The sequence below is a fragment of the Camelus ferus genome, chromosome 13, assembly GCF_009834535.1.
Source record: "Camelus ferus isolate YT-003-E chromosome 13, BCGSAC_Cfer_1.0, whole genome shotgun sequence".
Classification (NCBI taxonomy): Eukaryota; Metazoa; Chordata; class Mammalia; order Artiodactyla; family Camelidae; genus Camelus; species Camelus ferus.
The window spans coordinates 37,577,619-37,605,060 of record NC_045708.1 but is presented as its reverse complement, the minus strand read 5'-3'; the positions used below and the strand labels follow the sequence as shown (position 1 = coordinate 37,605,060).

At 48.0% G+C, this 27,442-nt stretch overlaps 2 protein-coding genes across 10 annotated transcripts in view; one reads left to right on the top strand and one right to left on the bottom strand.

Moving 5' to 3' along the window:
• Window positions 1–1,385: 1,385 nt before the first annotated feature.
• CC2D1B (coiled-coil and C2 domain containing 1B) lies at window positions 1,386–26,649 on the top strand. 7 transcript variants are annotated; one of them, XM_032494277.1, is made up of 26 exons: window positions 1,386–1,538; window positions 3,093–3,175; window positions 4,299–4,443; window positions 5,461–5,570; window positions 5,931–6,086; window positions 6,490–6,615; window positions 6,817–6,976; window positions 7,178–7,359; window positions 7,542–7,617; window positions 7,708–7,818; window positions 7,903–8,033; window positions 8,264–8,336; window positions 8,539–8,672; window positions 9,117–9,234; window positions 9,318–9,490; window positions 9,900–10,025; window positions 10,615–10,673; window positions 10,761–10,877; window positions 11,266–11,339; window positions 11,474–11,532; window positions 11,736–11,787; window positions 12,254–12,353; window positions 12,522–12,612; window positions 13,784–13,913; window positions 23,413–23,421; window positions 24,391–24,637. In XM_032494277.1, the coding sequence occupies exons 2-24, from the start codon at window positions 3,110–3,112 to the stop codon at window positions 13,910–13,912; spliced, it is 2,568 nt and encodes an 855-aa protein (XP_032350168.1). In that variant the 5' UTR covers window positions 1,386–1,538; window positions 3,093–3,109; the 3' UTR covers window position 13,913; window positions 23,413–23,421; window positions 24,391–24,637. The 7 variants fall into 7 exon arrangements, 6 of the variants coding, with proteins under 6 accessions (XP_032350168.1, XP_032350171.1, XP_032350167.1 ...); XM_032494280.1 differs by lacking the exons at window positions 13,784–13,913; window positions 23,413–23,421; window positions 24,391–24,637 and adding exons at window positions 18,795–18,799; window positions 26,639–26,649; XM_032494276.1 differs by lacking the exon at window positions 23,413–23,421.
• The window catches only part of ZFYVE9 (zinc finger FYVE-type containing 9), a 130,677-nt gene continuing 122,577 nt past the window's right edge, over window positions 19,343–27,442 (bottom strand). For all 3 annotated transcript variants that reach the window (XM_032494272.1, XM_006180255.2, XM_006180256.2), the window contains 4 exons: window positions 27,089–27,251; window positions 24,036–24,141; window positions 21,298–21,474; window positions 19,343–19,901 (listed from right to left, as the gene is read on the bottom strand). In XM_032494272.1, the coding sequence (XP_032350163.1) occupies window positions 19,740–19,901; window positions 21,298–21,474; window positions 24,036–24,141; window positions 27,089–27,251 (608 nt within the window). In that variant the 3' untranslated portion in view covers window positions 19,343–19,739. The remainder of the gene's footprint in view (window positions 19,902–21,297; window positions 21,475–24,035; window positions 24,142–27,088; window positions 27,252–27,442) is intronic.

Below are 27,442 nucleotides of genomic sequence, written 5' to 3'. Positions count from 1 at the left end.
TGGAGATAATTGGTAATATTTAGAAAATTCAGAAATCCTATAAGCCAGCAATTCCACTCCTAAGTATATACCCTGGGGAAACACATGTATACAGCAGGAGTTGTGTACAAAAATGTTCATAGCACAGTCATGACAATCCATTGGAAAAATGAATTATTTTCATACTATGACATACCATACAGAGATGAAAAGTAGTAAGTATCAATGGGTAAAGCTTAAAAACAAGGTTGAGTAAAAAAAAAAAAAAGTTGAAGAATATATGCAGTGATAACAATGAGACAACGTTAAAGCTTGCAAAAAAAATACCAAGGATTGCTTAAAGATATATACATCGATTGTAGACATAGGAATGTTCAGGAATAATAACAAATTCAAGAGACTTGATATTTCTTTGGAACTTGTGGTGAGTGCGCTTGTATTAATTTACACAAAAAATAGAAACTATTGAGTGCCTCTTATGTACCATGAACTGCTCTAGACACTGGAGATAAAGAACAAAAACTTCTGCCTTTATGGAGCTTGCATCTTGTCAAATGTGAAATATTGTATATTTGTGTATATCTTAAATGTTTCAATTATAAAATATTTTAAAATTTAATAAGACATATGGGAGTGACTCTTCAATTTTAAAATGGTCAAGACAGTCTCTTTGGGAAATCACCCAAAAGAAGTAAGGAGATGGAAAAGTTCTTTGTCCAAGGGAACTGGAAGATCTTTAAGACCGCTAACCACAAAACAACGATTTTAAAGTTTGGGAAATAGTAGGAAGTGATTTACAAGGTTTGTTTTAGATGGAAGATTCTTTTTAAAGCCCCTTCCCGTACCCTTTCCATTGCCCTGCAGGGTAGGGGTGTTAGAACTTGGTGTTAAACTGTCTGAAGGGACTTTATGAAGAGGTGTAATGAGTACTGTCTGTCAAATCTTAAATATTCAACCCGCCTCCCGACTAGAAAAGGTACATTCAGATGCTGAACGATTAACAAGAATATGGTGAGACCCCTTTCTTTTTCCCTAGAGACTCAGTTATAAAACACCCTGAAGAAGGTGGCAAGCGAAGCCCTTCCTCTAAGACTGAGCCTGCGCCTGCCTCGCCTCCAAGCCGAGACGGGCGGGACTTGGACTTGAGGCTAGATAGGCCCGGCGAGCGGGCGCCCAAGCCGCCTCGGAGTGGGAGGAACTAAGCTTGGCGGGGAAGTTGTAAACCTGCACAGATAGGGGGCGCACCTGCTGCATTTGCGCAAGCAGCCGAACATCCGGCACCCGGGCAATGACCCTCCCATAGGGCCTCGCGCTACCTGCCCGAAGGCGCCTGCGCGCTGAGAACCCCACCCTTGGAGTCACCTGTCGGAGCGCCACGCCCGCTTCGTCTTGCGCATGCGTAATGCTTGGCGTAGGGGCGTGGAGTCACGTGTTAGGGCGTGAGCAGTCTCCCGCCGCGGCGCTTCCTGTCGCGGCGGCCTCGGCGGCCCCGGGGCCGCGGGAGCCCTGGATGGTGCCGTGGGGGAGAAGGCCCGGGTCGGTTTCGGATCCGCCGCGAGGTATGCCGCGTACCCGTCCCCGGCGAGGGGAGATGAGGGCACGACTGGGGAGATGGCGGAGGCTGGGCAGGCACGGCAGGGCGGCGCATCCTGCGGCGCGGGAGTGGGGTCCTCGGCTTCGCCTCCCTTGTGCACTCCCTGCCCTCCCCTCTCCTGAGCCTGGGCCTGGGTCCAGCCTGGTGTCCCCGGAGCCGCAGACTTGGCGCGTCTGACCGGCCCGCTCACTCCGTATCCCCCGCTCAGTTGACCGCCCGCCTTTCACCCAAATTACCGATATCTGACGCCTGGAGTCACCCTGAGCGCCCCCTCCCGTGCGCGCACGTCCAGTTAACGTTGGGGCTCTGTTGATTTTACCCCTAACCCTGGAATCCCTACACTGTGTCTGTCCTTAACGTCGCCTTTACTGTCCCTCAGCTTTCTCTGGGACCGTTGCAAGATACTCGGTACCGAGAGACGGCTTCCAGCCTCGGTTCTCTCTCCCACCTCCTCCTTTTCTGCAGCCAGAGGGATGTTTCTGAATCGCTGACTTGATCTTGTCACGTCCATTGCTCTCAGAGTCTTGCCCAAACTCTTTTAGATTTAAATTTTTTTCTGTTTTGCCCTTTGCTCACATTATCAGCTTCGTTTGTACCATTCCTGGGCTCACACTTTATGCCTCGATGATCCCAGTTTAGTTTCCTTGTGTAGGTGAAACTTTCTCACCTCAGAACCATTATCAGGTTATTGCCTACATTTGGACTCCTATTCCCCCTTCCTTCCCCTTCTCCAAGAAGGCTGTGTGTGTGTGCGCGCGCGCGCGCTGGAAAAGAGGCCATCCCTGGGCACGTATGGCCTCTGATGCCACCCTGCGTGGGTTTTGTCCGTTGATGAGGTGCTCTGCACCATGTAAATGTTCTCTGAGGGCTGAGACCATGTCACATTCATTCCTGCTCTCCCAGTGCCCAGCACACGGACTGACACATGGTGGGTCCTATGAACGGTTGTGAGATCTTTAAGAGAATCAGAATGCTGAGTCACATTTCTCTGGCCCAGAACCATCCAATAGAACTTTATGCAGTGATGTAGATGTTCATTATTTGTGCTGGCCAGTGGTAACCACTAGCTGAGGAACAGTCTTTTTTATTTAATTTAATTCAAACATAAATAGCCATATATGGCCACCATATCTGACAGGACTGTTTTAGAGCCTTTCTGAATCCTCCCCAGCCTTGAACGCACCCTGCACCTAGAGTTAATTCCCTGAATCTGCCTTCTTAGGCCCATCCCACTCAGCCTTTTGGGCTTAATCCACATTTATCCGTCAGTTCAGTAAGGTTTTCTTGTGTCCACACTCTCCTCTTATACCTGTTAACAGGTGGTCCCCTCCCTTCCGTCTCCCACGTTGCTTGCTTCAGTGCTGTACTTCCAGCATTAGTATTTCATCTTTCGGTGTAAGCATTGCATTCTTTTTCTGAGTTGGGAGTTTACAAACCACACCTTACTGCAGGTAGCTCTGTTGAGGGCTGGGCTTGTAGGCTGCTCCAGTCTGAATCTCTTTCACTCCCTATTAAACAGGTATCTAGGCTGCCAAGATGCCAGGGCCAAGACCTCGGAAGGGCCCTCAGGCCAGTGGCCAGGGTGTGGCAGCTGCCAAGCAGGTATGAAAATAGCCTCCTTCACCTTCACTTCTGGGTCAGTCTGAGGGAGGGGGTCTCTGACAACTTAGGCAAACTGGATCATCTGCATGCTTTCCCTGTTAGTCTGGAGACTTCGCGTGTGCCTCCTGGAGTTGGCAGAACCCTTAGAGACCCTCTGACAAGCTCCTACCACACACCCGTAGGAGATGAGGCCTGAACACTCCTGTGTTTCAACCCAGGCATCATCCTGCCATGGCCACCTCCGTGTGAATGACCTGGAGGGTTCAGGAACCACCAAAGTTTAAAGGCTTCAGTGCTCTCATGGGTTCCTTATTTAGGGCCACAAATTTGCTTGCCAGGGCTGTGGCCCAAGTGGGAGACTGATGGGGTCTGTCCTCTAATTCTTCTCCATTTATTTCTTCTGGGCCCAAGTTCTGAGACTTCTCAGCCCATTTTTAGTGTCTTAAAGAGGCAGGTAAGGGAGGTGGTAGGATAAAGGGCATAGAGTCAAGGCAGAAGATCTTATTTTAAATTCTAGCTTTGCCACTCACAAGACCGTTTCATCTGAACATGGAGATAAAAATAGGACCTAACTTTACCTAGAGTAGTCAAATTCATAGAGACAGAAAGAAGAATGGTGGTTACCAGGGACTGGGAAGAGGGGAGAATAGGGAGTTGTTTAACGGGTACAGAGTTTCCGTTTTGCAAGATGAGAAACAGTTCTGTGGACAAATGGTTGTGATGGTAGCAAAACAATGTGAATGTACTTAATGCTTCTGTGGACAGATGGTTGTGATGGTAGAAAAACAGTGTGAATTTACTTAATGCCACTGAACTCTACACTTAAAAATGGTTAAGATGGTAATTTTCATGCTGCAAATGTTTCACTGCAATTTAAAAGAAAATAGGACCTGCCTCAGGGCTATGAGAATGAACTAAGGTAATCGTGCAGTGCTGTTGTTGTTGTTGGTAATAACAATGGCAGTGTAGTCTTACTGCATTCTTTGTAGAGTCACCAGGGAGATAAGTGCCCCAAGGGGTAATGTTTCAGGCCTCAGTTTCCCTTTCTACACTGTAGGTCCCATAAACAGTGACCTCCTGGAGCCTCACTGTGTGCTTCCTAAGAAACCTTCTCTGCCCTCAGCTCGGGCTCTTTGTGGAGTTCAGCCCTGAGGACATGCTGCTGGGGATGGAGGAGACTGAAGATGACGGGGACCTGGAGGCTGAGCTGTTGGCTCTCACTGGGGAAGCAGGGACCACTGGCAGGAAGCCAGAACCCAAGGGGCAGGGTGAGTTGACAGCGCTTGGTACTGGGACCAGATGGGCTCGGGCAGGTTGTGGAGAGGGTCCTCTCCTCACAGCTGGGAGGAGCCAGCCCGATCCCTGGGTCTTTGTGATACCCGTGTCCCTCCTGCAGCACTGCCACCAGGAGGTCGTCTTGGCCCACTCATACAGCTGTGTGATGGGGAGCTCAGTCCCTTGTGGACTGCGCCCTCTCCGTTGTGGACAGTCAGCAGTGTGAATCACAGGCTGGCTCAGGTCCCTATCCTTAGCCTGAGCCAGGGCTCATATAGAGTAGGGGCCCAGCGCTGACTGAATTGGGTACATAATAAGTGCACATAAGTTATGTCAAATGAATAAATGAGTGGTATTCCCTCCCTAGCCTGAAAGAGGACAGAGGCCTGAAAGAGGACAGAGGCCTGAAGCCTGGGAGGGTCCAAGGGTCTAAATCTTTGTCTCTCCTCACCAGGAACCCTCAGAGAGAACCACCTCCCATCCCATGTTCTCCTGAGCTGAGGACAGTGAGAGGACCTGGGAGGGGCTCACTGGTCTAGGAGAACCACGGCCCTTCTCTCTCAGGCCAAGCCTGCTCTGGGTTAGACAAGTCTAGGTTTGAGTCTTGGCTCTGCCATTTACTAGGATTGCAATGTTAGGAAGATTAAGAAAGTTCTGTTTACTTACAGGTAAAATGGGGATAATATTACCTGTCTTGCAGAATTATTGTAAAGCTCAAATGAATGTTAAAAATCTTTATATACGTGAAAGGTGTGATATGGGGGGATGGATGGATGTATCTGTGAATAACTCCCCTGGCAGGAATGCTGAACAGGGTCCAGGAAGGTTTCCCTGCTGAGGGTCTTCTGTGCTGGGTCATAAAGGGAGAGCCAAGGTGGGACTTTGGCTGTGGAAGGGAGGGAGGATTTCTACCTAGGTGTGTCTGCCAGTGCAGTGTATTGAAGACCCTCCTTTACTCCTCATGAACCTTTTCTGAGTTGCTCTGACTCTCTGTGACCCTCTTCCCCCAGCCCCGCTGCCTATGGCCCACATCGAGAAGCTGGCGGCGGACTGTATGCGGGATGTGGAGGAGGAGGAGGAGGAGGAGGAGGAAGGACTGGAGGAGGATGCAGACTTGCTGGTGCGTCTACCAGGCTGGTGTCTGAGGGCTCTGTGGCCAAGCCTGTGGAGGAGGCCTGGGGTTTGTCCCTCTGTGCACTCTGACGTTGAGTGAGTGCCTTGCCCTTCTTGGGTCCCTTTCCTGACTGTGCAGTGTGAGACCATTCGCCTTTGATGTCTGGTCTGAGCTCTGTACTTGGAGATCAGATTTAGCGGCTTCACTGTTTTTAAGGCTATCTGTGGTCAGATTAAAAGCGTGATTTGATAAAGGAAACTTTCAGGCACAGTGACTAATACTGAGAAATACTGCTGGGGGAGAGTATCTTTTATTCTCAGGTGCTGCCATGCAGCTCTCAAGCTCCTGGGACTTATGTCTCCTCAGACTGAGCTGCAGGAGGTTCTGGGTGCAGATGAGGAGGCTGGGCCCCTGGATGGCGATGAGACAGCCAGCCCTGGTGACTCTGAGGAGAAGGGACAGGACAACATTGAACTTCCAGTGCAGACAGCTCTCCCAACAACTTCAGTCCCAGCAGTTCAGGTAGGTTCTGGAGGGGTCCAGTGTCCTCTGTGCCCCGCACGTCCATGTATAACATACATGGAGTGTGGCTGGACGAGGAAGTCGACAGTAACCCTTCCCAGCTGCCCCAAGTGGAGACTGAGCAGAAGAAACTCCTAGGCGGCCTCAAAGGCCTCTCTGTTCTCTCAGACTACCCCCGCAACCATTTCCTGGCCTCCACAGATTGTCTGGGCCTCTGTGTTTGCCTCTGACATGGCCTCTGGCCTCTCCAGTGAGTCTTTGCCTCCCACCGTGGGGCTCTTAGGCTCTTCCTTCTCCTTGAATCCAAGTGCCTCATTTTCAGGGTTAGCTTCCTTGCAGGGAGGGAGCAGCAAGGGCCTAGCTGGCCCTGGAGTGGCCAGGCCCTGAACCAAAGTATCTACAGGCTGGAGGGCCTCGGGGGCTGCAGGCTCTGCTGGAGGAGCGAATCCACAACTACCGTGAGGCTGCGGTCAGTGCCACGGAGGCAGGTGACGCGGCCAAAGCCAGGCGCTGTGACCGTGGCCTGAAGGTGGGCTGGGCTCGGCTGGGGACCAGGGCTGGGCAGAGTGGGGCTGAGGGCAGTGGGGGCTGAGGGTAAGGCACAGGAGGAACTTGGGCCATGGAGGGGAAGCCTCCCACCAGCCTTATGGCAGGAAGGATCCCTGGCCTATCTCTGAGCAGGGTCCAGCCTGCAATGGCTGGCTAGGTTTCTGGTTCTTCTCTCCCTCAGACTCTGGAGTCCCAGCTGGCTGCTGTGAGGAAAGGCAGGAAGATCAGTGAGGATGAGATCCCACCTCCAGTGGCCTTGGGCAAGAGGCCCCTGGCCCCCCAGGAAACAACCAGCAGGAGGCCTGAAGCAGAACCCCCAGCTCCCCCCTCTGTGGAACCAGGTATCTGGAGACAGTCAAGTCCAGTCCTGGTTCCCAAGGCCAGAGCCCACGGCCTGCCTCCCCAGCCTGCCGTCACTGTTGCCGATGTCCATTGCTCAGTCTCACCTTCCCTGAGAGGTCCCTCAGGGCAGCCAGACCTGGAGGCACTTGAATCTTCTTTGGCCCTGATGCCCTCTCTGTGGACTTTTTGTTTCTCCATAGACAACCCCTTCCAGCCTGAGACAAGCCTCTTGGACAGCCCTGGTATTTCTGCCTCGCCCGATTCTGACCCAGACCCACGGGCCCTGTTGTTGGCCCGACAGAGAGAGTACAAAGTGGCTGCTCTGAATGCCAAGCGGGCTGGAGACTTAGACCGTGCCCGAGAGCTCATGAGGATTGGGAAGGTACGGCATCTGACTCAGAGGCCCTATGTCCAGCCCCTCGTTTCCATTGGGGCAGTGACTTGCTCAGTGTCATACAGCTAGACTAGGCTTGAGTGAGGCTGGCCTGAGGGGGAGTTTTTTCAGCCCAGATTCTTGAGGTTCCCTGGTTTATGCCCCCAGACCTGACTTTCTTCCTACTGCAGAGATTTGGTGCTGTCCTGGAGGCCTTGGAGAAGGGGAAGCCTGTGGACCTGAGTGCCATGCCCCCAGCACCTGAGGGTCAGTATGGGAATGGTTGGGGGAGTCTGCTCAGGCAGGGGCTGGGTTGGCCAGGCACCCCCACCTACATCTCTGTTCTGGGTCCTTCAGACCTGAAGCCCCTCCCACAAGCTACCAAGGCCCCTACAGCACCCTCAGTTGCACCCCCAGCAGTGGAGCGAGTACAGCCAGTGATGGCCTCTGACATCCCAGCAACCTCAGGTAGGACCCCAGGATGCTGGGACTGTGGAGTGGGGATATGGAGGGGAGGCAGGCAGAGCTGATGCCCTCCTTCCTCCTTTTAAGTGGCCCCTGCTGAGCCACAGACAGTGCTAGACGCCCTGCAGCAGAGGCTGAACAAGTACCGGGAGGCAGGCATCCAGGCCCGGGGCAGTGGGGATGAGCGCAAGGCCCGGATGCATGAGCGCATTGCCAAGGTGAGCCTACCGCTGCACAGCCCCCTCCTCTGTGTTGGCCTCTGTTCTTGGCTGGCTTCTGTCTGTCTGTGCCCTGGTCTTTGAGTCTCTATCTGTCTGTCTCTCTCTCTTGAGCTCCTGCTGCCTCAGGGGCTCTTTTTCCTCCTTTTTCATTCTTCCTCTCCCTGTCTCCCTGAGTGGAGCCTGCAGACTGCTGCCCACCATACTTCCCTCCTTGCCTTCTTTTGCAGCAATATCAAGATGCCATTCGAGCACACCAAGCAGGACGGAAAGTTGACTTTGCTGAGTTGCCTGTTCCTCCAGGTGAATGGGGTTTGGCCTAGGGGCTTATGAGGAGATCTCTGAGCAGGATTGGGGTGGAGGGAATGATTTCTCACATATCTGCCTCCACTCTGTGGAAGCCATCCATCCCAGTCATACCCAGAAAGATCCCGACAGGACCCATGGCAAATTGGTGCCTCCCCAAGGCTACACTGCCCCTCTCCTGGCTGTCTCCCTTCTCCAGGATTCCCCCCCATACCGGGCCTGGAGCATACCATGGATACAGAGGAAGATGTAGTGGCAGCTACTTTAGCAGCTGCCCAGAAACTGGCCTCGGAGGATGCAACCCCAGCAGAGGAAGAGGAGGACCAGGAAGAGGTTTGCCTGAGGGCCCGAGATTTGCCTGAGGGCCCGAGACTCCAGGGGTTGATGGGAGGAAACAGCAGATGAAGGGCAAACCCAGGCTCTGGTGTCCCATATTAACAAGCCCAGTGAGGTAGGTATTCTTTCCTTTATTTTATAGAGAAAAAACTTGGGCAAGAGTGCCCAGCTAGGAGTTAGCAGAGTGGGATTCAAACCAAGGTCTTTCTGACTCTGGAGCCCAGGTTCCATCCCCATTGCTCTGCTGTCTCCTGTCAGGGAGGTTAGTTCAGAGAGCTTTTGAGGCTTCTTCTAGCTCTGAGATTTTCTGGGGCCCATGCGAGGAAGGCATTCATCTCAGATCGTACCGAGAGTGCAGCGTTAGGGAGAGACCCCTAGTCTGGGAGCTCATGGCCAGGGTGAGGAACAGATCCCCTGTGACAGCCTCCTGGGTACCTGTAGGATGAGCCCCCAGCCCAGGCCCCAGTGGCCAAGAAGCCAGCACAGCCTGTGGTGCCTTCATCCCGGCCCCCATCTGAGCCCAAGCCCTCAAGTTCCAAGGAGTCACTGAGTCCATCTGGTGAGTTGGGGAGAAGAGGGATGGAGGAGTGAAGGCTGTACTGAGGGGTAGGCATGGGTCTAACCAGTGTCCCCTCCTTTCAGTACGGGAGCAGCTGACGCTGTTAGAGGCACGTAAACTGCAGTACCAGCGGGCAGCCCTGAAGGCCAAGCGCTCCCAGGACCTGGAGCAGGCCAAAGCCCATCTGCGGGTGGCCAAATGCCTTGAGGCCCAGATCATCCAGGTCCGAGCTGGGCGACCTGTGGACCTCTCCAAGGTGAGTGTTACCTGGTTAAGCCGCAGGACTTCTCAGGCAGAGAGGTGGGTATCAGGCTTGATGGGCAGGGCTGTGAACAAGGTAGCTGCTTGGAGGAGGGAGTACTTAGGTAGGATGTGGTGACAGCTGAGGAAGAACCTTCTGCTTTTGCTTATCTCTGCCCCATGGCCCCGAGAGAGGCCAAGGAGGGCTAGGTGGACTGCCTGTGGTCAGAGCTGGCCAGGCAGGGCAAGGCCAGTGGAAAGCAGAGCATTCATTGCAGCGGCTGGGGTAGGATTGCAGGCAGTGAGTTCCCATCACTGGAGGTTAGAAGCTGGAGAAACATTTAGTTTAGATTCTGTATGTGTTAGACTCAATAGAGGAATAATCTGACTCTTGAGGCCCCTGAGGGGCCTTGTGACCTGAGCAGGTACCTTCACCTTTAACGGATGAAGAGGGTGACTTCATCCTGATCCACCATGAGGACCTGCGACTCTCCCAGAAGGCTGAGGAGGTATATGCCCAGCTGCAAAAAATGCTTCTGGAGCAGCATGAGGTCAGTAGGCCCACAGCCTCCCTTTGGAGAAAGGGAAGGGGCTCAGAAACCAGATGGGGTTCAAATTCTAGCTCTTCCACTCACTGGCTGTATGACCTGGGGTAAGGCATTCCCCCTCTCAACCACATTTTCCTCATCTGTAAAATGAGATGATTAATACCCTCCTTGCAGGGTGGTTATGAAGTTCACACAACAGAGTGGAGGGGGAATTACTTTGAAGATGGGAGGAAGAAGTGTTTGGGGAGACAGATACATATGCATATATAAAAATATATACATGTATATATATTTGTGTATTTATCTGAATTGCTGCCTGCCATTCTGCTTTCTGAAGTGACGTTTCTGTTAGGTTTTAAAGGAAGAATAGGAGTTTGCTAAAGGAATCTAGGGGGATGGCCATCCTCAGGAGAGGAAACAGCAGAAACTTAGAAAAGTGTAATGGGACTTGGGAACAGTAACCTTGCAGGTGTGTGTTGGGGGAGAAGGGTGAGGCTACTGAAGGTTGGAGCTTTCAGAAGTCAGGCCTCAAAGGCCAATCTAGACACAAACTGCTCTGAGCTCTGGAGTCACCCTGAGCCCCTATTTTCAGAAGTGTCTGCTGTTCTCCAAGCAGTTCATGCACCAGGGCAATGTGGCCGAGACCACCCGGTAAGTGCAGGGATGGGGCTGGAGCTTGTTGAGGGGGAGCAGAATATGAGCCCCTTCCATGCTGACGAGCACACCTGTCCCTGTCAGGTTTGAGAAGCTTGCTCAGGACCGCAAGAAGCAGCTTGAGATCCTGCAGCTGGCTCAGGCTCAGGGCCTCGACCCTCCCAACCACCACTTTGAGTTGAAGACATTCCAAACTGTGAGGTGCCAAAGCCTAAGGAAGACTGTGGCTCCATACAGGGGCAGGGCAAGAGTTTGGGAGCCAGGGATGGAGACTTAGCCCCTTGACTGTGGCTTCCCAGGCTTGGCCCTGACATAGGCCTGGGCCTGGGGAGGAGCAGGACATGGTGCCTGCCTGTGAGGAGCTCAGAGCTCTGGTGGTTGGGGAGGGAGCTCTGGACTAGAGGGTCCAGACCAAGGTCTGCACGCCAGCCCTGCTACTTTTACTCAGACAAGCTTTAACTCCCTGTACCCGCTCTCCTCCCGGCCACCACCCAACTGGGCAGGCAGGCAGGCACTGGAATAGGGGACCCCTTCTCATTGCTCTCCTTCACTTCACTTCGGGTTCGTTTTCCTTGCTTCCTGGCTACAGGATCTTCGCAGAACTCAACAGCACAGAAATGCATCTGATCATTGTCCAGGGCATGAACCTCCCAGCACCTCCAGGTAGCCACCCCTACTCTCGGAGGCTCTTGTCCAGATACTCCCACCCCTGGCCGGTAGGGAGGCACTGGCTCTTCCTCTATATCAAGTGCTGGGTCCGGCTACTTCCTCTGACTTTTGCTCTCCCTTCTTTATAGGGGTGACTCCTGATGACTTGGATGCATTTGTGCGGTTTGAGTTCCACTACCCTAATTCGGTGAGGTTTCGGTAGCAGTAGGATCCTGTGAACCCCATCTTCCATTCCAGGGCCCTATGCTCAATTTTTCCCTGGGAGTCTGGCTATAGGGAGGGGTTTGAAGACCCTTGGGCCCATTCCCTCAACACTGGCGTAGCCCAGAGTTCCTGGCCCTATATCTGTTTTTTCAAGCTGCCCTGACTTCTCCCTTCTCACTGCTTTAGGACCAGGCTCAAAAAAACAAAACAACTGTAGTGAAAAACACAAACTCTCCAGGTGAGGACCCACATGAGGGCTGCTTTCTCTTCCCTCCCACCCTCTGATACATGTGTGCAGCACTCGTGTTTCCAGAGTGCTTTCAGATCTATTATCTTACTTGGTTTGCTCAGCGTGGGAGATAAAGGCAGGTATTATTACCACTCCTTTAACGCAGTTGGGGAAACTAAATTCAGAGAGGTAAAAGGACTTGCCTAGGGACTCAAAGCAAGGAGGTGGTGGAAATGGGACTCAAATCCAGGAATCCTGACTCCAAATTCCAAGCCTTTTCCATTTTGGTATAATTTGTGTTTTAACTGTCCAGGTGAATTTCAAGGCCAGGACCTGGATGCTCTACCTCCCTTTAGTGGCAGGCACTCTGAATTGCAGGGAGAAAGATTGAGAGGGGAGGCCAGCCCTGGGCCTGTTCACTTTTCTCAGGAAATCCCTGGAAGCCAAGTCCCTCTGTCTTCTCCCCCTGTTGCAGAATTTGATCAACTCTTCAAGCTAAACATCAACCGAAACCACCGGGGATTCAGGAGGGTGATTCAAAGCAAAGGAATCAAGTTTGAAATCTTCCACAAAGGGTGAGTCAGTCACAGTGCCAAGCTGGGCAGGGAAGAAGGATGGGCTTCTTATTGCTGCCACCCCTGCTACTGCCCCTGCTAGTGTTCGGTTTCCTTGCACCGGGTTTAGCCAGCTCATTTCTGCCTGTCTTGCCCTGTCCAATCCTCTGCTCACTCTTGGCTCTCCAGATCCTTCTTCAGAAGTGACAAGCTGGTCGGCACAGCCCACCTGAAACTGGAGCGGCTGGAGAATGAGTGTGAGATCAGAGAGATCGTGGAGGTAGGATGGGCAAACTGGAGATTTGGCCAGTATTCACTGAATATCATTCCCTGTTGTAGGGTTTTCATGCCCATAAATTTAAAAATATCCGTAAGTGTGCTATAAATAGTTCTTGCTATTTCCATTTCCCGAATGAAGAGATTCAGAGGGTCTGAGGAAATGTCACAGTGTCACCCAGATAGGAAGTAGCTATATACTTTCCATAGCACTCCAGGCTACTCAGGTTCTCAGTTATAGTAGATTAAGGGCCCTTGAGGGGTCTGATCACTGCTGTCAACTTGGCACACACACATTTCTGGGGGTGGACTATATTTGCATCAGTTGCCAACATGATGAGGTAGAACAAGCTCTGGACATGAAGTTGTTAAGGTATTTCCAGATGGGGACCCACCAGAACATAGCTAGTCTGTGTTAGGAATCAGCCCCAGACAGTCCTTTAAGTTTCTGTGAACTCACTGCATTTTACAGGTAAGGACTCTTAAGTGCTTGCCTGACGACGAGGCAGCTGAGGTCCAGAGAGGAGGTGTTCCATAAGCTCCTCCAGAGCATCCCTGGCAGAGCTGATGTCTTCATAGGTTGGGGCTCTACCCACTACCTGGCCTCTGCCTGTTCGGGGGAGTCGTTCCTAAGTAGGGTTTGTATTGCCCCCAGCGAGGCTGGTCAGACCTCTCGAGCCTGTAGCACTGCTCTGCACTCTGCACAGGAGGGAAGCAGCATGGTTGGTGTAAAGGAACCTTTGGCCTGGGTTCTAGCCCTGGCCTTGCTGCACAGTGGCTGTGTGACTTGATCATTCCCTCCTCTCTGGGCCATCTGTGAAGGGAGGGTTTGGGCTCAGTGGTTTTCAGGCTGCACCTTGAAGCTAGAGCGTTTCTTGTAGGACCTGCCATGAGGACTGTGGGGAAAACCGAGTGAGCAGAGCTCTACGTTTCTCAGCTCCACTTCAGAGCACTGCTGGCTATTTGGATTTACATACTACTTTTTTATAAGACTTACCGAAAACCACCACCACCACCACCAACCAGCAGGATGGCGGGGTTGTCCTGAAATGGAGACTCTTGGGTTGACATGCAGGAAACTCTAGCTCCTCTCTCTTTACCTGTAAGCATAGGGAGTTGTCTGCTCCCAGCCCCCGCCCCCTCAGTTACCATCTCCCTTTCCGCCATCCTCACAGGTCCTGGACGGAAGGAAGCCCACTGGCGGCAAGCTGGAGGTGAAGGTGAGGCTGCGGGAGCCTCTGAGTGGCCAGGACGTACAGATGGTCACCGAGAACTGGCTGGTCCTGGAGCCCAGGGGCCTGTGAGGTGGGCAGCTCCCTGGGCCCTTAGACCCACCCTCTACGCCCTGCTCACTGCCTGGGCCCCACATGGACCCTTACAGCATCCAACTCATATCTAAGGAAAAAGCCTAGAAATTTCTCTTCTGTGAGGAAGATCAAGGGGCAGAGCTGTCAGGTGCGCCTCGGGCGGAGTGTCTCACAATCTTCACAACTAGGGAGGGGCGTTAACCCGTCTTCAGGAAATCCTTTCTGAAATCTATGTGTACATTCACTGCAATTTAGACTTAATTTCCTATGCTTTGTGCCCTGTGCAAAAGAGGGTCAAAGTTGAGAGAGGGGTCAGGCCAGCAACTCCTCTCCAGCATTTTTTCCCAGCTTTACTGGCCACAGAAGCCTCTGTACATAAAGGAGATGCTGCTACACAAGCACCAAAGACCTGTTAAGTCCTTGCATTACAGACAACAGCCCTCATCTTTCCCCGTTGCTGGCCCTTCTCCAGGCCTCCACCAAAGCAGGCTGGATTCCAGGAGTCCCCCTCCCGACCAGGTGAAGGCAGTGACAGCCTCACTGCTCTGTGCCATGGAGTCCTATAACCCCTTAACCCCTGGAGTAACTGTTTGCTACTTACTCCAGGCCCCCCAGTTGCACGATTTCTAGATGTGCCTTTAAAAGATGAAACTAAGGGATGGGAAAACTCGAGTGTGATCTGGACCCCCACCTCCCCCTGGGTTAGGGTCAGGGCAGGGTTCTGTGACTCCAGTTGGTCAGTGGCGACCTATCCCACACAACTCAGTTTCCCCCCAGCCTTGCCTGTGCCTTGGTTCCTGACAGCTGTTGCACTAGCCTCCCTGCTTCCCAAAGCTCTCAGTGGAAGTTTGTTCAGGACTGTGCGGTGGGAAGTAAGGGCGAGGCTCTATCTTGGGTTTGGTCCATGCACCTAAGACTGAAAGACTTATGGTAACTGGAGGAAGAAGGAAAAATAATATATTTATGTAGTTAATTAAGAAACTAGGTCTAATTCATTTCTAGGGGCTTTACACTCTGCACAAGGTAACCATCAAAGTCCTAAACAAAAGCCCTGCTCCTCCCTGTCATTTTTTAAAAGCTAGAGTAGCAGTAACTTTTTAATTGACAGAAATTGCTGTTAATGCTTCCCCTTTGAGAGCGGGCAGGAGAAGCCTTGCCTCTTCAGCTGATCACCTAAGGAAATCTTAGTTCTTTCCCAAGAAATTCTCCTTTGGCTTTGTTTTCCTGAATGGGTGGAGATGATGGATTTATATTTGCAATAGATTTAATGTTCAAAACTGCAATATTCTACATTTCTTAGAAATAAACTTTAATACCCTGTCTTTCCCCCCCTTTTTTAAGCATTAAGTTCAACAAAGTCTTCCTCAAGATTTTTTAAAGGCTCTAACTAAAGCAGATATATTCAACTTACTGGATCACTATAGTACAGCATAAGCACGGCTCAGAGATTGATCTTTGTGTGTGTCTTTTTCTGGGATGAGGCTGGACCATGCTTCCCTGCCCTTAAAGGCACAGCTTCTGGTGGGTAACAGAGCAGGAACAACAGACAGCTAGCTTTTCTGAGAGTGTTCTAGCCAGTTTTACTTACCTCTCAGAGTGAACTACTAGAAATTCGACAGATATGAGACTTAACACTTAAATGTGGTCACATCTGTGTCACACAAGCAGTCATCTAGGATAAGAAGGAGGGTTGTTAGCCTTTATAAGGTGGCCTAGAGCAAAGAAGGTGGTGAAGAGGGCTCCTGACCCAACCTAGTCCTCCCCCAGTGCTTACTAAGGGCTAGGACAGCTGTGGCTATCTTTGAAGGTTCTGACGAACCCCAGGAATTTCTAAACTCAGGCTTCTGCCAGACATCTGATACAGAGTTTTCTGTGGCTCATAGATTTCCCTTTGTAACCTGTCCGGTTTTAATCTGCTTCACTGCCCTTTGCTTTATGGAGAACAGAACCTCTAGGCTGAAGGAGGCAAGACAAAGCCGCCCACTGGACTTACAGACTGAGGTTCTTCAAAATGCCTTTGTTACAGCCAAGGCATGCAGGGTCATTGGTAGTGGGTAGAGCCTGCCCAGCCTCATCTTGGCCTAAAATTCATCCAAATGCAGCAACTGAACATTGGAGAGAGTGACTTGCGGGCAGTTGGGAACCAACCACAACCCAAACCATTTTTAAATTTAAAATTTTCTCGCACACTTCCTTTTGAATTAGTGAACTGAATACAATATGGAAGAAGTTTATTTAGAATCAGGAACTCTTGCTCATAATTAAAGGGCAGACTATCTTGTGTTTTATTCTTGCCTTTCTTATTGCACTACCTGGAATCTGCATTGTCACTTCCCGATTTTTGAGGGCTTGTTTTCCAAATATCTGTAAGTAGCTCTTCCCCCTTAAGTAAAGGCAACTGCTTTTAGGATGAAACTGTGGGGTTGAGACTGGTAGGGAGGGTAGAGCCAGGAAGCTCGTACCTGTTCCACTTCCATCACAGGTAGATTCTTCCCTTCTCTGGGCCTCAGCTTCCCAAACTCTTAAGTGGGCATTTCATTCCTATTCTGCTCCTTATCCCTTCTGGCTATATTACAATCCCCCAAATCCCATTACTGTATTAACATTATTTTAGCATTATTATTAAGATGGGAACCACTATTACAAACTTACTCTAGAGACACAACGTTCAGCAGATTGCTTGATTGTTGTCTCAAATGCACAAATTATTCCCCAGATGACTAGCTATGATAGAAGTAAATTCAGTTAGAAAGTTTGGACTTACCTGCATTCAGGAACCACTGTGAATGAGGGAAGACACTAGATGGGAACTTACACAGGGCAAAGCCCCATATTTCTGTAGCTCTAGAGTCCCAATACGTGCTCAGGAAGTACTGACAAAAAGAAATGGAGGAACTACATTGCCTAGCATTTAGTAAGAATTTAGTAATTTAAGAGTTTAATGTTAGCAGAAGAGCAATTTTGTTCCTCTTTAACTTATAAGGATTTCTATATACCTAAGTTTACATTATAGAAGAATTTGCCTTATTTAGAAATGTGATGTTTCAGTTCTATACAACATACAGTGTATAGAAACAAAGATAAAAAACTAGAGAAAATAATAAACTAGCTTTGGCTATTTTATGCCCAGTTCCACAAGCTGATTTTACTAAACATAGAGGACATTTTATGCAACTAAGAACGGCCCTGACAAAATGCAGGGCCAGAGTTTGTCCTTAGGAGGAGAACTAAAAAGCTTCCACTGATCCAGAAGAAATACGTACAATCTGCAAGATCTATTTAGCTGAGCAGGAAGAAAGATAACTTCTACAGGAAAACAGAACCAACTCCTACAGGAGCCTCAGACTTCCAGTGTGTATTCAGACAAAGCTCTGTGCTACACCAGATAGCTACTATCCCTGTTAACAAGCATGCCCTGTGCCTGTCAGGTTTGGGGGTGGCAGTGCCAGGACTCGGTTGCTTACCAGCTGGTGATCTGCAGGCATCTACTCTGTCTTGCCTTAGAAACTCCGAGTACCTCCGAAGTCTGGGCAAGGTCACAATTCCAGTTCTCTGCAGCCACCATCAGTGAAGCCTCTAGTGAGGCAGGTATAGAAAGTGGGTCCCCCCACCATGGAAGAGGGAGGAACCTAGCTAGACACACCTCAAAGGCCAGGCTTTGGGCCTCAGAAACAGCTGCTGCCCTGAACATAGGCCCAAGCCTGTAACTGCCAGCTGCTAGGCCCAGCTCCAGCCACTGGGGAGCAGCCTCTCGCTGTCTCAGGCCTGCACTAGCTTCCAGAGGATTCTTGAAGCTGTGCTCTCACTGCAGAGGGACCAACCTAGTGCATGACCTGGGCTTTTAGAAGATGCAAGTGACAAGGAAGTGAGCTGTGCAACAGCAGTGTTTTTCAAACTGGGTCATGAAATCCACTTTGTGACCAAAATAAATTTTTCATGGAGAAATGAAAATTTCACGATGAGAGTATATCACATATATCATAGGTAAACCAAATCTTAGCTTCTGTTACCTTTTCCACTAAAAGAAACTGGCTGATTCCAAGGTTGCGACAGGGTAAGCACAAAATGGTCGTAGGTATCTTGTTAGGCCAGAAAAGGAAGTGTTCAAAAAAACATTAGGAGTATGTCACAAGGACGTAAGAGCTAGCCTGAAGGTGTTCTCTCCAGCCAAAGCTGAGACCATCTGAGCACCAATGGATTACAGCCATTCAAAAAGTAATCTCAAGTCCATAATGAAAATTACGTGAATAAAAAAATAAGGAAGAGGGAAAGGCTTTTGCTTATAGATGATTAAGTGCAACTTCAATTGAAGAGTCACTGGTAGCCATCACAGTACAAGATCAGTTCAGACAGGAAACATCAGTGGATGCTAAGCCTACGGGGAAATTTTAATGAGCGATATTTGCATGATCTGAAAGTGTCTATACACATTCTGGTTACTTGCTCCAAGGGGAAAAAAATGCAGTAGAGAAACTGGACAATACCTCGATCAGGCAATCAAAATTTACCATCAGTGAGGGGCAGGATATTAAGTGACCCCTGATATGATGTCCTAAAGGGGACACAACATAGGTAGGCATCTGGCCAGGAAGGAGTGCATAAACTAATTCTAATTATGAGGAGATACCAACCAAATTCAAAATGAGGCATTTTCTATTAAAAAATGGCCTGGAGGGGTGCTTATACTCACCCAAAATGTCAATGATATAAAAGATAAAAGTTGAGTCGTGATAGCTGCTTGCCACGTCAGATCCCAGGCTGGAAGCTTCCCTGGGGGGGGGGGGGGGGGCGGAGGTGCCAGGTTAGAGTGTTAAATCAACGTTCAACTGACTGAAGCTGAGAACTGTCCTGCGGTTATGTTAGGAAATAAGCATTAAAGTAGGGGTACAGGGCTATGATCTAAGCAGCTTACTCTCAAATGCCTCAATTTTTTATGGAGAGAGGAACACTGATAAAGCAAATGAGGCAGAATTTCAATATGTGAACAATAGGTGAATCTGGGTAAGTGTACACTATTCTTTTTTTAAACTTGCAACTTTTCCGGAAGTTTAAATTATTTCTCATAAAATGTTTTAAAAAATATCTCTAGTATATATTATAACTAAAAGTATCTTGGGTATATTCTGTCAGCTTTCACAGAAAGGCCCAATTCAATGTCTGTCATCCCCTCTGGCAGCTCTTGAGCAATCCTGAACCCAGCTCTGCTCTCCAAGGGAGGGCGACTCATTTATACTGAGGTGCCCTTCCTTCTATAGAAGAGAGATAATCCTTTGGGTCTTTGATTCACATCAATAATCTAAAAACAAACAAAATTCTAAGTGTGACTTCTATGTGAAGTCGCTGTGATGTAACCAGGACAAGATCAGCATGAAATTGTCCTTTTTATATCAAATCTGTACAAAGAGTTCAAGACCGATGCTTCATTTTTTATTTCCCTCTGCCCTCCCACCCCACCCTTGGTGATGGCTGTACCCATTTTGAGCATTTCTGAGCACAAGACCAAAAGTAAATCTTAAAACAGAGGAGCAGAATTCTTGTCTAAACAGTAACAGAAGGGGATTAGCTGCAAGGATAGCGTAACTGTTGTGCAGTAACAGAAGCTGCCCAGATCTTCTTGGTGGACAATGCATAGAAGACTTAGAATTATGGAACATCTGTCCCCCCAGCCACCCTTTCCCACCCCTGTTCCCCAGACCCCTACTCCCACCCCCCTCACCTCCCATTAATAGTGTTAACAAAAGCTTAATCTTCCAGTTCTAAAGTGCAAATGATTTGGGTATGACTGCTGTTGCAACAGGTCTGAACAGAAAAAATGAAGTCCTCTCTATGCGATGTTTTCCAGAATATAAAAGATGAGTTCCATGACGATGGGGCCCTCACTGAGCTGGCAGGCCCCTCCATGGATCACCGGCACCAAAGCGCTGTCCAGATCGTTCATGTACTGTGAGGGAAGGGGCTGGCCATTGCTCCCTGCTTGATAGCCAACCTACACCACAGAGAGAAGGGGGTGACAGGTTACTGGACAGAGTAGGTCTCTCCAGAAGGCCAAGGAGGCTGAGCAGGAAAAGGAGATGTCCTTCTTAGCCAAGTGCCAGGCACAGGGTAATGACCACAAATTTCTCCTTCTCTTCCCTGAATTGTTACTTACCCTGTCATTTATTCATCCTGCCCCTGCCACTTGGTAACTGTGAGACCTTGGGCAAGACACTTAATCTGTTACAGTCTTAGTTTCCCAGGAAAAGGGGGGGAGAGCACAGAGAGGTATGAAATGTCAGAAATAGCACGTAAACCTTTGGTTGGGAAAATTAAAATGAGAAATATACTGGGTACAACTCTCTACCACAGCAGGAACTGAACATTTGTCCTCCAACCACTCATCCACACTCCATTTTCTGAGCACCACAAACAGGAATTCAAAGTGAATATAAATGGGGCCCCTGCCCTTGAGAGGCTCACATATTTAGCAGAAAAATACTTGCTATTAAATTGCTTTATACGAGGTAATTCTCTCTCCAGCCAGATTATCAGTACTATTTGAGAAAGGACCATAATACTTCATTTGTCTTACCCTGATATGCTTAGTACAGCACTAGGCAAGACCTTGAGTAGAAAGTATTTGTTGGTTGATGACTAGTCCTGGAATGGAGCCAAATACATAACCTTACACATTTTCCCTGAGAATGACACAACCTCTGCATCAAAGTGGGAGCACTGGGACATGTCACAGGGATGCAAAATCCAAAAGAAATGTAGTGAGATTAGTGCCAGGCCTCTAGGGAGAGATGCCAGGACCAGGACATCTGGCGGGGGCAGGGGATGCTGCACGAAGACTGGACTGCGACCGCAAACAGCACACACAAAAGACAGGGAAGCCTGGCCACAGAGACCCGGGCTGACAGGAAAGTCCATGGGGACACAGCTCAGGCCCTGTCCACCCACTAACAAGCGTGGAAATGCTGACAGAAAGGAAACTGTGAGGAGTGGGCGCTGCAGAGGCCAGCTGGCAGAAGCCTGCTGTACTTGGATTAAGGAAAGCAAAGCGATTCCTGAAGGGTAGAGCTGGGGAGTCTCAAAGGGTAGCCCCAGTGTCAGTCACACGGGGGTGGCAGGTCCTCAGACACTTCTTACCCCACACAAAAAAACAAGTCCTTGCAAGACATTCAAGTGAGGAGGCCAGAGTTCAAATGGTTCAGAGTCTGACCAAGCAGCACATCCAGGTGTATTACTTAACAGACGGAAAGCTAGGCACTGCATCCGGTCAGGCCCAAGGTCCAGAGAATTATACTGTCTGGGCTGAAGCAGGAAAGCTTCAGAAAGAAGCTGTCAGAAATGCCAGAAAACACACACACTGCCCAGACCCGCTTCAAAGGCTGAGACTTTACCTGATCTGAGTCAAGGGTCACCCGCAGCCCCAATTTAGTCATTCCATCTTCCTTCAGAAGCTTCAGGTGAGGACACAGAGCAAGGCAAAAAGCCTTGGCAACATGCTCGGTCAGTCGGCTGTGATCTGCGGGATCACTCAGGCAATTGTGCTGGTCGTCATTTTCTAGGAAAAACACCTGTTTCCCAAACAAAAGAGCCTTTTAACCTTGTGCCCAGGAGACATAGGAAGAAATGAGTGCATCAGCTCGCATGTGTGAGCACCCTGATTCCCTGAGATGTGCAAGAAGACCTAACACATACAACACCACGAAGTCCTTGGGTCAAGAAACGTAGGGCACCGACGTCTTACACCTAAGAAACAATCTGCCTCTCAGTCTCTGCACCTACAAAATGATAGCTGCAGCCTGCCTATCTCCCTGAAAGCCATGGCCATAGTCATAAGAGTATATTCTACTCAGAACCAGGATAGGCTTATATTTTGCATTGTGCACTTGTTAAAGGAATCCCTCATCTGTGGACAGTTTTCTTAGGAAGTGATCTTAGAATCTAAGAGAACAGTCCTTACAGATCACATGACCCAACGCCTCTATACTACTGATTACTCATAGAAGGGATGTGACCCGCTCAGGGCCAAGGCCAGAATCTGACCTGCCTCTTCTTACAGAGCTTTTCCCACCATGTGGCTCTGCTATTGCTGCGGGCAGAGCTAGGTTAGTGTCCTCAAACTGAGCAGCTGCACTGGGCATGGGCAGAAGCACAGCAGATGTGGAACTGAGAGACCCGAGTCGTAGTCACATAAGGGGAGAATCACAAGCAAGTCCTTTGGCTTCTGAATGCCCAGTTTGCCTCTGTAAAGTAGAAAGTATCTGTCCTGTCTGGTTATCGTAAAAAGTAAATGATACAAAAGCAAAACAAAACATAAAAGATACGGATATGCAAATACACTGTGCTTTTATATACCAACTCCTAGCTTCCTGCTCAATCAGCAACTTAGATACTAAGACTACAAGGGGCAGCTCTGAAGCCCTGTGCCCGATGCACTAGAGGGAGTGGTGGCATGAAACAAGGGAAAGGGCTCTGGGGTGGGAGTCAGGAGACCTCTGGCACCTGCTCTGCTAGTAACCTGCATTAAGCAAGTCACAAAGTCCCAGGGCTTCTCTGAGACGTTTCTCATGTAATGAGATGGCTCCTCTGCCTACCTCACTGGGTTACTGGGGAGCAAAAAGGTGGGAACAGAGGTCAAACTACTCTGTAAGCAATAAAGAGTTTTACATGTTCCAGACCCTGTGCTACTCAAAATATGTCAAAGGGATAATCATTACAAAGCAAGCAGCTAGAACCACTTAGCTGCCTATGAAAACACCAAGCCTGGTATGAAAGATAAGTCACCTGTAACAACAGCTCAAGAACTGAAGAACCAGGTTCTAATCTCTGCGTTATCAGGAGCCAACTAGTAAACTTGGGTGAGGCACTTTACTTCCCTTGGCCTCAGTTACCTTGTGTGTAAAATGGAAAGTTGTAAGTCAGAACTTTGTAAATGTTTTTAAAAATTAAGACTTTTACAGCTGTAAGAAATCCTAGAACTCTCATAATTGAATGCTTTGCCTTAAAGATGAATATAAATGAAGTTCAAAACAAATTAATGGACCTAAGACCTACCTAGTTATTCTCAGAAAATACACTTTATGTCTGGTATGTACAGACATACAGGGTCCCTGTCCTGCTCCTCTCATTCCCAGGTTAGCCTCTAATATAGCTTTCTTTTGTGTGTGTGTTTTATTTTTTTAATTCATTTTTATGTATTTTTATTCAAGTATATTCAGTTTACAATGTGTCAATTTCTGGTGTACAGCACAATGCTTCAGTCATATAGGAACATATATATACTCTCTTTCACCATAAGTTACTACAAAATATTGAATATAGTTCCCTGTGCTATACAGTATAAACTTGTTTACTTATTTTTTATATATTAGTTAGTATCTGCAAATCTCAAACTCCCAACTTATCCCTTCCCCCCATTCCCCCGTCCCCATAACCATTGGTTTGTTTTCTGTCTGTGAGTCTGTTTCTATTTTGTAAATAAGTTCGTTTGTCTTTTTTTTTTTTTTTAGGTTCCACATGTAAGTGATATCATATGGTATTTTTCTTTCTCTTTCTGGCTTACTTCATTTAGAATGACATTCTCCAGGTCCATCCATGTTGCTGCAAATGGCATTATTTTATTATTTTTTTTATGGCTGAGTAGTATAATACGGCTTTCAAGTTACGGAAAAAATATAGTGGAAATGACCTCAGGAGGTAGCCAGATCCGGGTTTGGATCAGGACTTTGCCATTACTCTTTTGCCATGTAATATTGGACAAGTTACTTTCTGGGCTTCAGTTTTCTTATTGGTGAAATGACTCTATCTAAGATAGTTTTAACTGAGTGCAGCATAACCAGCCCAGCTTTCTGAAGAATCCAGTAAAGATGGTATGTACTCTTCAAAGACACACCCTTCTTGAATTTCAATGCAAATAAATCTCTAAAAGCTACAGAAGAGACATCAGACGGCTGCAGGCCACAACTGGTGCATTTCTTCCCAGTTAGCTAAGATAGACCAGAGGGAGCTGGAATATAGATGGTAAACAGAGATTTTTTTTCTTATCCTCCAGAATCAGCCCAGAATACGTCTCTGGGCTGAGCAAAAAGTTGTGCTAAAAGGGGATCAAGGATGCCAAGTTTCATTTCCTTACCTCTGTCCATCTGATGACTTTTCCATTTGCTTTATACTCTGATCCATGGAATATCTTCACACTTGTTATGGACTCCATGGACTTCCCATCTATAGGACTTATGACACTAAAACAGGGGGAAAGGAAAGAGATGGAAGCAGCTCTTAAAGTTAGAAGATGTGCCTTCCTGAACACATCTGTACAACACATCACAAAAGAAGCCACTGTACAAAACTACATGAACAGAGCTCTCAGGGGAAGGGCCTAGGCACTGAAATAATTCAAAACACACACATATGAAAAAGGAGTCATGATTCCAGAGCTGAATCTTTTAATGTAAATAAATCGTTGACTCAAATCTGCTCTCTTCCTCCAGCATTCTTCCCTTCAGTGACTGCACGGCCACCCACCCAGTCTCGCTCTCCCCTCTGCTCCTGACTGCAACAACACTACTCACGCGACACTCTTCATACAGTTGTGTGTCTGCCTCACTAATGAACTTCTGAAGGGGTGGGAATATTATAAACTCACCTCTGTGTGCTATATTCTCAGTTCTGACACACTGCTTAGAATGTAGGAGTTTAATGAATGTTCATTGATTAAAGGAATTATTTGACCAAGTATGTTAATTATGACAGTGCTGGTGTGAACTGATGAACAAGCATTCCCTTCAGTGCTAAATTATCACTCCCAGATTCCTGAATAGAAAGGCCATATTTTATAGTCATTTCCTCTCTGAAATATAACAAGTATAAATATATAGAGATACTGCTCATTCCGATGAGGATGCAAAATAACTGTTGCAAAGATTCCAAACTTTTCCTAACAATTTAAAACTTGCTTATGTTTTCAAATCTCTCTGCATAAAAGATCAAATTTAACCCAAGCTTCAATATCAGGGATTCATTTCATTTACATGAATTAAAATATTGTAGACAATGTTAAGTTTAATTTATAAATCATCAGACAACAATGTCAAAAATAGAGCACCCTCAGCTGATTATCACCCTTTTGAGAGAGGGTACTCTGACACCGAGGGACAAGCTGGAAAGCATTCAGTCTACAAACTACAAACTAAACTCCTGGGTTCGAGAGACTGCCCTGACTTGTTATTATCCTTTTTTCTAAGATGCTGCCACTGGCACTTGTCGGAAGGGGCAACCTACTGGTTAGTTACCAATACCTTATGGCATCAGATTTTCAGATGATTGATTTTTTGTCCTAAAAATCATGTGTTCATTTCCAACTATAACAGAGAACTAAACACAAATTGATTTTGAAATTAAAATTTCCAGGGAAGTACGGGAAGATAAAGGGTTATTTGCAAAATAGGCAAATGCAGTCACTGATTTAGAAATTACTTCTTTTTGTCCAATAATAAAAGTTTTAAAACCTTTAAAAAACAAAATGTGGTATGCCACGTTGTCAACGCCCTCTACCTGCCCTTGCTCCTGCTCTCCCCTCAGACTGCCGTGCCTGCCCTGCCCAAGGGTCGTGGTCAGTGTCTACTCTTCTTACCAGATTCAGGCCAAGCAGCAGCCATTTCTCTATGAAGTTGTTCCTCAGTACCGCCCTACCACCTCTACCAAGCTTCCTCATTTCTTTTTTATCCTCACTATCCCACAGTTTTCTACAAGCATTTTTCATACTTTGGTGCACTTATTTATAACTACCTTCAAAATGGAATTGAGCCACCTGTAGGCAAGGACCGTGTGGAATTCATTTCTGTATTTCCAGAAGCCCACACATAGATTTATTGCCTGACGGATGGATGGGAGAAAGTGTAATACAATAAAGTATGACATATTTATTCAAGTAATTAATTTTTTTTAAAGAACATAGTAGGTTCCAGACAGTGTTTTAGGGGCTGGTAATATAGTATATAAACCAGACAAAACCCCCTGCTCTTACATCTCAGGAGCAATATAATTAAATAAATAAGTAAAAATATATCGTATGCTAGAGAGTTGTAAGTGCTCTTAAACACAGTGCAGGGAAGGGGGACTGGAAGTACCGGTGGGGGAAGCAAGAAATGTGTGAGAGGGTTATAATGTCGTAAGCTGGCCAGGGAAGGCCTTAATGAGAAAATGACATTTTAGAAAAAACTTGAAGGCTGTGAGGGAGTAACTCACATAGCTATCTAGGAACAGAGTACAAGCTAAGAAAACAAAGTACAAAGGTCCGCGGGCAGAAGTACAGATAGTCTGTTTAAGCAAGACGGCAAGTGTTGCTTCTGAGAAGTGAGACAGTAGGGGAGGAAAGCACAGGCTGTGTGAGGCCCTGTAAGTTGGAAAAGACTTTGGCTTTTACCCTGAATGATGCTGGAAGCCAGTGGTGGGTTTTGAGCAAAGAAGTGACATTGCTCTGGCTGCTGTATTGGAAATAGATTAGGTTGAGGGGAGGGAGGAGGCGAAGACTGGAAAGAAAGAAACCAATTTGGAGGCTACTGCAGTAATGCAGACCAAATGATGGCAGCAGAGGCAGTGAGAAGAGGGAGAATTCTGGATATATTTTAAAGTAAACAGGATTTACTGCTGGATCAGGTATAAGGTATGAGAGAAAAGTGTCAGAGATGACTCCAAGGTTTTGGACTGAACCGTTGGACGAGAGTTGCCATGTGCTAGAAAGAGTATAGGATCTGAAGCCCAGAGACGTGGTTTTAAGTCCTAGCCCTGCCACTTCCTAGCTTTGTGGAGTGATTTTAGCCTTTTGGTGTTTATTTACTCATCTGTAATATGGAAATAACAACACTAGTTGTTCTATCAAATGAAACAATATTAGCAAAAGTGCTTTGTAAACCATAGTCTTAGGTGTTGCTATTATCTCAATAACTTTAGAGGGATTGTTCTGATTCATCAACTCCTTTCCGCCACCTCCTCCGTTCATACATGTGCACAGAAACTCCTTCAGAAATTAAGCCAAGAAACCAGAAATTTAAAATTCCATGTTATGTATACAAAGCTGTCCTTCTTCTTAGGCAGGGCTGTCAGTAAAGTTGTAAAACACCAGTACAGACAAAACCTAGGGCCTAGCCCATAATGAATGCCACAGGTAGGGAAGTTCTCCACATTTACCCTTTGTTAACATTCTTGTCATCATCCACCCACTGGATGTGGATGTGCTCCTGGGGATCCTCGGCATCTGCCTTGCCACAGGTGATGGTGAAGTCCTTCATCTCCCGCAGTGCCTGCCTCAAGGCGTCCATGTTTTCTGCCGTGATCTGGACCATAACACCATCTGAGAACCAGAACCAAGACAATACAGATGGAACAACACAAAGCCAGGGAGAGGGGCAGATGAAACCAGGTACCTGGGATCTAGCAAATCCCTCTAGGGTTAAATGTAAATATCTGCCCTGCTGTCTAAAGCTGACAGATACTAAGAGGTTTTGTTCTTGGAGCTGAACCTCTTACTTATTGAAAGTGTTA

Excerpts from the sequence above, each read along its gene's own strand:
- CC2D1B (XM_032494276.1), top strand. The coding sequence starts at position 3,110 with ATGCCAGGGCCAAGACCTCGGAAGGGCCCTCAGGCCAGTGGCCAGGGT. Across the intron at positions 6,087-6,489 it reads CTTCAGTCCCAGCAGTTCAG|GCTGGAGGGCCTCGGGGGCT; the intron begins GTAGGTTCTGGA and ends AAGTATCTACAG. Across the intron at positions 6,616-6,816 it reads GCTGTGACCGTGGCCTGAAG|ACTCTGGAGTCCCAGCTGGC; the intron begins GTGGGCTGGGCT and ends TCTCTCCCTCAG.